Raw genomic sequence first — 13,242 nt, forward strand, 5'->3', positions numbered from 1 at the left:
TTGGAAGCGGGCCAACCTGGAAGGGGTATGGCAGTTTTGTTAAGCCCATACGCCTTTGGTGTCTACACGGCATCATACCGGAACGCAAAATCGCTTGGCGGCAGGGCTTTTCCGGCGTAAATTTACTAACATTTGACGCCTGCCAGTGACGTTGAAGCCAACACGTTTTGTTAGAAGTCCCCTAACTGTCGTGAACTGTGAAAATTCCTAATATAATTTGGTGTGAAAATACATTTGAAGAAAATGCACATTTTTTAAAGAAATTCATCATCATGATCAACCTAGTGTCGGTTCACTACTAAGCACGGGTATCTTCTCAGTAAGAAAACGGTTTGGCCATGGTCCACCAAGCTGGCCAAGTCCAGATTGGCAGACTTCACATACCTTTGAGAACATTATGGAGAGCTTTTATTTATTATTTTTTCCGGCCTGGACAGTAATGTAGTATTGTTGTTTACAAAAATACAATTTTAGTTTATTTACAAAAATAATTACTTACGAATGCACCACAGGAGTTATGATCGGAGCAACAACTGGTTGACTCCATTTGAGAGCTGGATTTTCGCCTCCCGTGCCCTTTAACATTTCAGATTCAGTTGCCTGAAAAGACAGAATATGCATATCAGAATATATCATTTTGCAGAATGACAGCTACAATGGCACTCACTCTGCAATTTTTGCAATTGCAGAGTGCATTGCATTGTTGCAACAAGAATATCATAGCCAATTGCGATTGTAATAATGATTGATGCAGGTTTTACGGAATCGAGCTACTGCAACATAGTTTTTTTTTTTTAAATTCAATTGCTATTTACATATCAACATCCTTGATGACAGTTTATATTAATATGTATTCTAATGTAATGTTAACTTTATTTAAACCTAGTTTAGTTTTTTTTTACTGCAATATAGTAGTGATCTAGTAGTCCAGCAGTGGACGTCCACAGAGTAAGAGGATCAGCAGTTACCTCCTCATTAACAAGTTGACTGAACTGTGCGGTGCGAACGGCGAGGTTGTTTAAGAGCACTTCGTACTGGCGACCTTCCAGCATCGGCCCCGAGCTGTTCCACGCGTCTGTTGCTCCGTTGACGGACTGTCTATAAGTAAAAATAAACGTTCAAAAGTAACCGCTTAACAGCTTCAAAGTCAAAGTCAAAGTTAAAATCATTTATTCAAAGTAGGTACAATTGTACTCCTTTTGATGGTCGAAATTGTTAAAGTACGATATAGTGGTGATAATTAATCTATTAAAAAGCATCCCAATAGGACAAAATATGTATTCCCAAGTTCGCACGTAAAAACCGTTGACATGTGAAAAAAATTATCAGTGTTTCTCTACTACATTATTATACATATACACTTTCCTCTTGATTCACTCTATCTATTAAAACAAACCGCATCAAAATCAGTTGTGTAGTTTTAAAGATCTAAGTATATGTATCTATAAGTCATAGAGTAAAGTTAAGAGGGGTCTCTCCGTCACTCGTTTCATACAAACGTAGTTCCAATTTCATTTGAATATTAAGCAACCAAAGTCCCTGAAATTTTGCAGACATATTCTAGAAACTAATATCTATGTCTTAAACATTTAACGTACCTGCAAATTGGGTTCTCCGGGTGGGGGTTGATGGTGACTTTGCCAATCTGAAAAATGGCAACGTTTTAGGCTATTCGCATCTTTTTCTTACTAAGCTAATAAAAATAGGACGGACGAACTTATTTTAATTTAAAAACATCAAACCTCATGACTTGAGCAATGAGCCTAGCCAAATTATGTGGCCCGCCCATAACTCCAAGCATAAGCTCTCTCCATCCCTCGCTGAGCGACTCTGAGCTCTGCTGAGGCAATAATGATGTAATACGACAATTTAGGCATACGCACGATAAACATGATGGTGTCCTCCACAACATCCTTGTTTTCTTCCCCGTTAGTAAGCAGCAGCCTTAAGCCACCCGCGTTCACGTAGCAAAACGGCCACTGCCACTCGCTTGGGCTGTTGAAAAAATACATCACTAAACTTTATTAATTACAAACAGTAGATTTTACAACAAGGGTCTAGAACAAGTCATTTTATCCACAAGCCAAAGGCGAGGATAGATATTGAAGTCGATGCTAAAGTGGGTTTTATGATCGAGTTTTACACTCTGCTTTAGGATACGTTTCTACTGACATGGAGCTGGGCGTAGTGGAGCGGAGCAGCCCGTGAAGCCAATTACAGTGCTTGAAATTCCCAGTCCGCATCAGTGGAAACTATGTGATTGGCCAATCATCGATAAATCACCCACTGCACTGGTACAAGGTCAGAGGCCTTTTAACTAGACGCCGTTGTAGATCGACATATCGCCCACTGCACAAGTTCAATGTCGTTGACCTTTCAACCTGACATCAACTGCAGCTTGCATGGAAAAGTACCAGGAGAGCATAATTACACATGAGACTCCTATTTGAGAATAGGCTTAGAGTCAGACACAATATAAATTGCCATTGAACACTTTTATGCACGAGTGTATAAAAAGCAGTGTTAGGGTGACCAATCAACATTGAGCTATGCTGCACTCAGCTAAGCTATTGTTGTGATGCTATGTTTTTTCTACAAACAACATTGAGCTGCGCGGTATGCTGTGCGACTGCGACAGCGGGACACGCGTACGTACAAGTGCAAGCGAGATGGGCAATGGGAGCGAGCCAGCATGTATCGCGTCATCCTTGCTATGTTTTAAATAGCACAGCCATACAAAGCGCAGTTTATATCTTCATTATAGACTACAAGATAAAGTTGAAAACTAAAACCCGACTGCGATCGTCTTAATAAACGCTGAAATATTATAGTAAAATTGATTTACTGTCGCTTGATATATTTTATTGTTGTAGTATATTTATGTTTATGAACTCAGAATTTTCCTCTTTCATTTGACATCCCACTCGATACAATAGCAAAAAAAAAATTTTGGAGACCCCCACTTTTTTTGATGTAACATCCGTTAGGTCAATTTTTTTTTGTATAAAATGTAGCCTATGTTACCCGGACTTTTACGACGAATCAATTGACACTTCATTCATCAAAATTGGCCCAGTAGTTTAAGCGCTTATCACACAGAATCTAGATACAAACATACACACATACATACATACATACATACATATTACATAGACTGCTAAAATCATAACCCTTCCTTTTGGCTTTGGCGCAGTCGGGTAAAAAGGAGCGATAGAGCGTAGCACAGCATAGCTCAATGTTGATTGGTCACCCTTAGCCCACTTACACCCAGCCTGAAGCATAAGAAGTGAAAAATGTATTGCAGATAGGCATTTTCTAGGTAAATCTTAGGTCACATCATCACTTTCCATGAGGTGTGATAGTGGTTGATCGCTTGCCTATAATGAATAAAAAAAATATAGTATTAGCTTACTTTTGTTCCTCATGTGTAATGGGGCAGTAGTGCTTAGGCGACAGCTCGTGCAGCCAGCACGACACTTGCTCCAACAGGCCCGGCTGCAGCACCATTTCCAAGGGGGCCAGGGTCGCGTATACTTCCCACATGGTGTCTATATTCTATACAACAACATAAAACATTAAAAAAAAAAATCGTTTTTATGGTTCCGTACCTCAAAAAGAAAAACGGAACCCTTACAGGATCACTTTGTTGTCTGTCTATCCATCTGTGCGTCTGTCGTGTCTGTCAAGAAAACTTATAGGGTACTTCCCGTTGACCTAGAATCATGAAATTTATAGCACAAGTAAAGGAATAAATCCTAAAACCGTGAATTTGAGGTTACATCATACAACAAAAAACCGGCCAAGTGCGAGTCAGACTCACGCACTGAGGGTTACGTACTCGGGTAATTTTCCGACATTTTGCACGGTAAATCAAAAACTATCATGCATAAAAATAAATAAAAATCTGTTTTAGAATATACAGGTAAAGCCCTTTCATATGATACCTCACTTGGTATAGTTATCGTACTTTGAAAATTTAAACACATTTTAATTTTTTATTACGTACTAGAGGATGCTCGCGACTTCGTCCGCGTGGATATAGGCTTTTTAAAAATCCCGTGGGAACTCTTTGATTTTCCGGGATAAAAAGTAGCCTATGTGCTTATCCAGGGTATAATCTATCTCCATTCTAAATTTCAGCCCAATCCGTCCAGTAGTTTTTGCGTGAAGGAGTAACACACATACATACACATACACACACACACACACGCACGCACGCACGCACGCACGCACGCACGCACGCACGCACGCACGCACGCACGCACGCACGCACGCACGCACGCACACACGCACGGGCGGGCACGGGGACGACGACGACGACGACACACATTTTACCACTTTGGAAACTTCCAAACCCTATTTTACCCCCTTAGGGGTGGAATTCCCAAATTTCCTTTCCTAGCTGACATCTCTTAGCTATCAACTACTTACTTGCTAAATTATAGCTTTATTCGTACAATAGTTTTTTAGATCTCGCGTTTACAGTACGTCAGTCAGTGAACTTTCGCTTCTCTCGCGCAAACTATTTCGTTTAGAAAAAAATTATATTAGAAACTTCAATATCATTTTTGAAGATCAATCCATTGATACCCCACACGCATGGGTTGGACTAAAAAAAAATTTGAGTTTCAGTTCTAAGTATGGGTAGCCCCCAAAATTTATTGTTTTTTTTTTAAATTTTGTGTAAAAATCTTAATGCGGTTCACAGAATACATCTACTTACCAAGTTTCAACAGTATGGTCCATAGATGTAGATGGCGCTGTTGGCATTTTTTGCAGTATTGCAAATAAAATGTTAAAATATTTTATACGATGGTACGGACCCCTTCCTATGCGAGTCTGACTCGCACTTGAGCGGTATTTTAAATTCCAATGATGTTGGGCCAATGTTTTATACATCGATTCCAAATTTCATGTCGATAGCTTTAATAGTTACTGAAATTATCGACTGTGACAGACGGACTGACAGACAGACAGACGAACGCACGGGAGGACGAAGAAAGTAGATATTAATATAGTGTTGTCCGCGTTATTTTTAATTGATAGTGAAAATTTATACATACCGCATTTTGTTCCAGCAGTTTTGGATGAAGTTCTTCTTTCCAACTCATGGGTAAGTTGGAAATCCTGAAAGTTACATTAAATAACACATACATTACATGTTACATTAAACCATTTAAATAAATCGCATCGTTTGTTTGTGTAGAAAAGCCTAACCGAACGTTGACTAAAACCGAATGTATACCAATGAAATACAAGTCCTTATTGCTTGACGTTAAGATTTTAAACACTACAACAACAGAGATTCTTGCTATCTCGCTCATAACTCGCGCGTACAAAATGTGGCGCGTACGACCAACAGCCGACGGGACGCGCGCGATGATTGGCTGAGATATTTTTGCCATCTAAAAATAAGATTTCTGGGCAGAAACAACGACGTAACTTATAAGAGTGATAGTACTGTAGGTACAGAAATCTGGACCCGCATTTATAGTCATACTTGCTTATGCTGCGACTACGTCTGCGTGGACTACACAAATTTCAAACTCCTATTTTACCCCCTTAGGGGCTGAAGGGGGCGGATGGCTATGTCATAATAGCTATATGTATTCCAAATTTCAGCCCGATCCGTCTAGTAGTTTAAGCTAGCTGTGCGTTGATAGATCAGTAAGTCAATTAATCACCTTGTCTATTTATATGTATATTTTAGATTTACCGTGCTTGTGTTACAGTGACAGCAAGGAAGTTATTCTCTTCTTTGGCGTTAGCCGGCTCCCGCACTTCGAGGACGCGTCCGTCCAATACACCAGGCGTCCACTCTTCACTTCCACTACTGCACACATTTACTTTGCTATTATATTTATATCAAGATATAAGAACATAATAAAATGACTGACTGGTCAAACAGTTAGGATGTAGCATTAAACTTACTGCCTGTATCGATGTATATGGATGGGCCCTTCGAAGATAAAAAACGCGCTCAAAAAGTCAAGAGAAATTGCAAAAGTCTCTTGACTTTGTCAATGACGATGACGTAAGATTCAAGCGTATTTTTGCGGACGGAATTGTATGGGAAAGGCTAATCCATATACATCGATGACTGCCTGTGATTAATTTAGCTTTCTCCACTTTTGAGTCCTTATTTTATTTCCTTTTTTTTTATTTGCACCTTGCCTACTTCTTCTACGGCTTCTGATACGGCCTTAATAGCATTATCATCAGCAAAAGTAGCAATTGAATTGCTTTCGAGTTCTGGAATATCGTAGGTATATAATTGGTACAGGACCGGCCTTAAAACACTCCCTTGCGGAATTCCAGCTTTTAAACATTTAACATTTAAGAGCGGGCATAGGAAATTTGTCTTAATTTAAATGCTCTATTTGTAATTTTTACTTCCAGGATTACTGCGAATGATTTGGGTAGCATTTTTCTAATTTTATGTATAAAATCTTAATATTGTGAAACATTATCAAAAGCTTTTTCAATATCAAGAAACCCCGTGGGGCAAACTTTCTTTTCTTCAATTGTTTTTTCTATAATATCAACAATTTGATGATGTCATCGTCAAACGCGAGCTACACTTGGGGCATGACGATCCAAATGTTAGGAGTTAGGCTTTTTTTTAAATTCAGATACAAGTTAGCCCTTGACTGCAATCTCACCTGGTGGTAAGTGGTGATGCAGTCTAAGATGGAAGCGGGCTGACCTGGAAGGGGTATGGCAGTTTTCATTAAACCCATACTCCTTTGGTTTCTACACGGCATCATACCGGAACACTTAATCGCTTGGCGGCACGACTTTGCCGGTAGGGTGGTAACTAACCACAGCCATTATAAACTTCCAAATTCCCCTGCCGGGAACCGAACCCGAGACCTCCTTTTAATAAGACCACAGCGCTTACCACTGCGGCAGGGAAGCCGTCAAAAAACCTAGCACAAACTTACCGGTTGTAATGTTTCACAGACGCCGATGCCACTTTGACCTTCACCTGGTTGTAATGGTTCTGCAGGTCAACCGTGCTGATGATGTCGTCTACGTCGAACGCGAGCTTCACTTGGGGCATGACGATCACCAATTTCGCATGGCTGACCACCCATTGGAACCAGAAAAACGTCTTCAGTTTTGTATCTGAAATAATTTATCAACATCTCTTTCTGTCTGAGTGAATTTACCGGCTAGTATTTAACCCTCTAGTATTTTACTAGAGGGTTGTGGTGACTAATATTTTTCTCAAAATAGTTTTTGGAAAGCTGTTTAAAGTGGTTCAATCTTCAAAGAGGAATTGTGGGATTTCATAAGGTATCATCATTCTAAGCGCGAAAGGGGAATTAAAGTCATACAGCGCTATCTATGTCGGAAATTGGAAACCAAGAGTTCTTTGTTTCCAATTTCCGACATAGATGGCGCTGTACGACTTTAATTTCCTTTTCGCGCTTAGTGATGATGATATCTATCCAGTTGGATAGTAATTTATAAATACCCACGACCAGACCGTGAAAAGCGAGCAGACAGACAGACAGACACAATTTCGCATTTATGATATTAGTATGGATAGTATGTTTCAGTGTTATAAAAATGTCATCCGACTGTTTTGTTCCATAACCTACCCACAGCAGTGTCACGGTAAGACTCATATATACTGATGAGTTGTTCGGAGCGGTTCTCGCTTGCCGTCTCCTCCGACAAACTCTGTCTCGCGTCCATATCCGACACCGACCTGAAAAATATGAAAAATGGTGGACTGAGAACTGCAAACTAAATGAAAAAAATCATACACTATACAGGTTGTAATCAGAACGCTAGCAAAAACGAAGACAGGTGATAGTACTGATGATTACTGATAAGATACCATAAAAAAAAAATTAAAAATACTGTATTTTATTAAAAGTTCACAATATATAAATAAAACATCTGACTAACGCTAGAGATCAACGAACGTTCCGTAAATAGGTCACTCGTAGTCAATGCCGCGTCGTAGGTGTGGCATTGACCCGAGTTACGCACGCTATACAATGCAGGTTTGAAATACGGACACTAAATCACTAAAACTACAAGAAAGGGCAAATGGTAATTGGCATGGGATCGTGTTAAGGTAGGATAATAATAACGCAAACGAAGTTTTTGCTAGCGTTCTGGTTATACCCTGAATACAATTAATACAGTGTGTAAGTGAGAGGGAATAACTTAGCACCGCCATTTCGATTCATTTATTTATTGGCAAAGTCAAAGTCTAATAATTTATTCAAAATAGGTAACACGGTACACTTTTTGATTGCCAATTGTTGGATTTGTAAGATAATGATAATTAGTTACGTGAACTTAAAAGTGGCATCGTGTTATATTTTTTTTTTAACAGAATTGTAAGTAAAAGATATAATATTTACGCCGCAAGATTCCTATGGCTTGCAATGGAGGAATATCCTGGCTTTGGAGACACGGGAGCGCGCTGTAGCAACTTCATTATATGAACGAGACCGTGTATTGCCGCGCCCACAGTTTGTACCTGAAACCATCACAGCTTACAAGAAAGAAAGAGAGAAAATATATTTATTCGTTGTTGGTGTTACAGACGAATCATAAACGTATGTCATCTGTGACATGTGACAACGCCCTCCCCCCTCCCCCTCTCTAAGGGTCATCACTCCTTATACGCATAGCTACTGGTAGTGTTTACAATACTCTTCCGAGATCAGTGTTTCCTGCCAATTATTACGCACGCACGCACGCGCACGCACGCGCACACACACACATTAATATTTTTTTTTGTGATGTAACCACAAATTCACTGTTTTCGGATTTATTCCTTTACTTGTACTAAAAAACTTACCTACCTATCGAATTTCATGATTCTAGGTCAACGGGAAGTACCCTATAGGTTTTCTTGACAGACACGACAGACGGACAGACAGACAGACAACGAAGTGATCCTATAAGGGTTTCGTTTTTCCTTTTGAAACGGAATCCTAAAAACGAAGTGATCCTATAAGGGTTTCGTTTTTCCTTTTGAAACGGAATCCTAAAAAAATACCTGGTCCTGGTCCAGTTTCACAATAACAGGCGGTGTGTCGGCATGTAAGTTGACGCCCAAAGAAATCACAGGACCACTTGTTATCGTCATTTGGAACGCCGGCGGTTCGGGCGGCTTTTCCTCGGGCTATGAATAAAATGGAAGAGAGTATAAGTATCAATGTATGTTAGGGAAGTCACCCAGAGCCACTTTTTGCAGCAATAGTTGAAGATTTTAAAAAGATCAAAATAGTAAATTTTATTTAATTTTCTTTGAAATTCAGTTACAAGTTAGCCCTTGACTGCAATCTCATCTAGTGGTAAGTGATGATGCAGTCTAAGATGGAAACGGGTTATCCTGGAAGGATATGGCAGTTTTTGTTAAACCGATACCCCTTTGGTTTCTACACGGCATCGTACCGGAGTGTGGTGGCTAGCCACGGCGGAGCCTCCCAGCAGACCAGATCAGAAATTTAGAAATCATAAATTTCCAAACCCCTGCCGGGAATCGAACCCGGGATCTCCCACTAATAAGACCACAGCGCTTACCACTGCGTCAGGTCATCATTCTGTTCTACACAATCTCTAATCTAAATGTATTGCTATTCGTTTCATAATGCTCCCAGCGGAAAAGGATAGCACTAGATTTAAACTTTTATTTTAGTTTAAGAATTGTGTCCAAGATCATTGACCTCATTTTCTAATAAGTTTGATACTCGGCGATTTAAAGAAGATAAAGAAACTTACCTCAGGACTGGCCTTTTTTCGTCTGGAAAAAATAAATTAAATTAAATTCACCGAACCACCAAATAAAACACACTTTCAGCCAGTGAACGACAAAGCTTAGTTGACGCGTTTCTAACATTTGTCATTCGGAAATAGGGGCCAAAAGTTTACGTCTGGTATATCGCAACTGGCTCATGATTGGTCCGTACTGTATCATGCGACACTGGTTGATGCTGTGATTGGTCGACTCAAAACTGACAGTTACGCGGCATGAATCGAATTGAATACGTGTGCAGTAGAGCATGCCTGAGTGGTTCCCATAATGTTCTCTAAGGTGTGTGAAATCTGCTAATTGGTCAGCGTCGTAGACTATTTCCAAGCTCTTCTCATTCTGAGAAGAGACTTTGTTTAATAGTGAGCAGCGATCGCTTGATGATAATGGATATGGTAGAAGGTATATGCACCACGGCACGGTAGAAAATTTATTACGCTATAATGGTAAGTACGGAAGATTTCCATGCTTTGTCGTTCACTGATTTCATAGTAATAGTTTGTTCAAAGTTTACCTGACAGGTCCTCGAATGAACTCCTTCAGGGAAGAAGGCTTGAAGTCGACTCCAGTTGTGAAGTATTTAGTTTTCTAAAGCAAAAATGAAAATGTTTAAAATAAAATGGAAATTCTAAAACTTCCTTAAAATTAGATTATAATGTAGATGATGTCCGCGACTTTGTACGCATGAATTTAAGTTTATTTAAATCCTGTAGGACTATTCGGCTTTCCACCAAAGGAGTATGGGTTTAATGAAAACTGCCATACCCCTTCCAGGTTAGCCCGCTTCCATCTTAGACTGCATCACCACTTACCGCCAGGTGAGATTACAGTCAAGGGCTTGTAACTTGTATCTGAATAGAAAAAAAATACCCTGCTGTACCAGCTTTTAAGTTACTCACATCTTCGTCTCGGGAATGTTCACTGTGTTTGACTTTGGTTTCAGTTTTCTTGACGTTCTTGATTTGCAAGCACTTCGTGACGACCGTCAAGGTTACCGTAGTGGTGACCATGTCTAGCACTGGTCGGGGCAGGACCACTCGGGACGTCTTCAACTGCGATTTCAGTCCGGACTCGGTTTTCTCTCTGCCAGACCCAGTTTTCAATTCCAGGATATAACAGGACATGTCCGCCAAACGAGTTTTCCAGGGAAACGAATCTTCAATCACTGTACAGAGTAAGATTCAAATTCAAAATTCAAAATATTTTTATTCAATTAGACTTTTACAAGTACTTTTGGATCATCAAGAGCATCTACCACTGGTTCGAAATGCCTTTCCTACCGAGAAGAACTAGCAAGAAACTCGGCGGTTGCTCTTTTCAAAGATTTGGTATACAATATTTTGCCAACTGTGTAAAAGTAATTGAAGTCCCGCGCATTGCTGGAGCGAGCTGCAGGTCAAATCCACGCTAAACGCACGATTAAATGTATAATAATAAACATAATAAATCTTTATTAACTTACAAGTCAGTTGTTACAGTATTACAAGCTATAAGTGTGAGAGCCTGCCTCTTGAGGAAGTGAAAAATGTGTGTGTCTTCCCTTAAATATTGTATCAACAAACAGACACTTAATATAAATTAGTATCTACTATAGTTCGCGACAGTTTGACATGGCAACCGGGGTGGGGACGGCTCACACACTCGCACAGCCCTCGCGCTAACGCAGTGCGGGATAGCGCGGTTGACGTGCGGGTGTGCGGGGCGTCACTCCGCCTCATAAACCGATTGCCATTTCGACCTGTCGCGTACTATAGGCAGGTACATATTATATATAATAATTACTTATCTATACATATAATAAAATTGTAGAAAAGTGGTGTCTGTACAATGGAAATATATAAAAAAAGTAGCAGGGGTTGTTATTATATCGATGCCGAAACCGAAATTGTAGTTAATTTTTTTTTTCTGTTTGTCTGTTTGTCTGTGTGTTTGTGCACGCTAATATCAGAAACGGCTTATTCGATTTAGATACGGTTTTCACTAATATGTAGTAATATGTAATAAGCTTCACTTAACATTTAGTGTTTATTTCATGTCAATCGGTTCATAAATAAAAAAGTTATGTCAATTTAAAGAATCACGGCGAACATTTGTAACGTACATGCTGCCCGAAAAGTCACTTTTCCACGCGAACGAAGTCGCGGGCACAGCTAGTATTTAATATACTAGATCGTGTGTTATTATAGTCTTTGACCGATAAAACACCCTTCTCACATAACGGTAGGAGTTCTCTTGGAATGATAATATCGATTAATGTAATTCACTCTTACCGTTTTGATCACGCTGCGGCCTGAAGTACGTCGGCTGGTCGTTGCGGATGACTTGCCAGAGATACTTGGCCTGTGAGTTGGAGTACAGCGACAGCCGGCCCAAGCTGGGGAAACAAAATACAGTTATGTTAAATTAGGTAGAGGCCGCACTACGGTTTTTTCCAGCGAGCGGTTAGCCGCTATAACCGCAAAACCGCCCGAGAATCACACACTACGATTAAAAACCGCGAAATTGCTTCCGATTTTTACTACGTGTAGATAAACTTCCTCTCAAAGTTTATTTTTCTCGTTTCTATCACTATACTGACGCAAAGTAGTATCATACAAAGCTGGTCTTTTTTGTACTTCCACTATGATTTTTTGGGATAAACTTTCATATTGTGGATCGTGTGAAACAGACTCTGACTCGGTCGACGACATAGTTACAATAGCGTGACCATACAACCACTCTTCACGGCGGTCTGCCGAATACTGGCAAAAACCGCCCGCGGTTAACGCGATAGTGCGTGCGCGCTAAGTAAGTTCTATGGATTACAAATTATAGCACGGTTTTTACCCGCGAGCATTTTGTAACATTCCACGGTTTTAAAATCAGTCGCGGGAAAAAACCGCAAGTGCGGCCGTTTGTATTCGTTTGCTTGACTCACAAAATCATACGTTTAAAAACCGCGGCGGTTCAGCCGTAATGCGGCCTAACACTTAATAAAGCCTTTATTTACTGAGGGTTTACAGTTTTATTATTTTAGACGTATAATATATTATCAAGTTGCATCAATCGGTAGTCATTGGCCCCAATATCTTTCATCATAAGCGTCCTCCATTCCCCCTCAAAGTGTTCTGAGGAAAGTCAGAGACAGTTATGTTGAGTAACCCCAAATAAACGGTTTAATGACTTTTATCAGTGAACGACAAAGTATTAGAGATCGCGTTTTACAATTACTGTCATTCAAAAATAGGGGCCACAAGGTGTCAACTAGGTTATCACTGTTTTCTTAATTAACATTTTACTAATATAAATCCTGAATATCATCCTAGTATTACCTACGAAAAGTCGCTCAGCGAGCTATACAGAGAGATATGTAGGAGTCTTTCTGAAGGAATCTGCGCATCTCTTGGTTCATCTGAAGAAGTACCAAGGTTACATAGGTTACGTAGCGCAAACAATCAGCAAGTTCAAGAGGTAATGGA

General features: G+C 39.9%; 1 protein-coding gene across 1 annotated transcript in view; it reads right to left on the reverse strand.

Moving 5' to 3' along the window:
• The window catches only part of LOC123880486 (vacuolar protein sorting-associated protein 13B), a 74,820-nt gene that overhangs the window by 45,337 nt on the left and 16,241 nt on the right, over positions 1-13,242 (reverse strand). Inside the window, exons 22-36 of the mRNA XM_045928626.1 lie at positions 12,055-12,158; positions 10,684-10,949; positions 10,299-10,372; positions 9,754-9,775; positions 9,029-9,154; positions 8,385-8,503; positions 7,608-7,717; positions 6,945-7,128; positions 5,717-5,833; positions 5,064-5,127; positions 3,413-3,555; positions 1,884-1,995; positions 1,599-1,645; positions 969-1,098; positions 500-600 (exon numbers count right to left, since the gene is read on the reverse strand). Of these exons, the coding sequence (XP_045784582.1) occupies positions 500-600; positions 969-1,098; positions 1,599-1,645; positions 1,884-1,995; positions 3,413-3,555; positions 5,064-5,127; positions 5,717-5,833; positions 6,945-7,128; positions 7,608-7,717; positions 8,385-8,503; positions 9,029-9,154; positions 9,754-9,775; positions 10,299-10,372; positions 10,684-10,949; positions 12,055-12,158 (1,719 nt within the window). The remainder of the gene's footprint in view (positions 1-499; positions 601-968; positions 1,099-1,598; positions 1,646-1,883; positions 1,996-3,412; positions 3,556-5,063; positions 5,128-5,716; positions 5,834-6,944; positions 7,129-7,607; positions 7,718-8,384; positions 8,504-9,028; positions 9,155-9,753; positions 9,776-10,298; positions 10,373-10,683; positions 10,950-12,054; positions 12,159-13,242) is intronic.

This window comes from Maniola jurtina, chromosome Z, assembly GCF_905333055.1.
Source record: "Maniola jurtina chromosome Z, ilManJurt1.1, whole genome shotgun sequence".
Lineage (NCBI taxonomy): Eukaryota > Metazoa > Arthropoda > Insecta > Lepidoptera > Nymphalidae > Maniola > Maniola jurtina.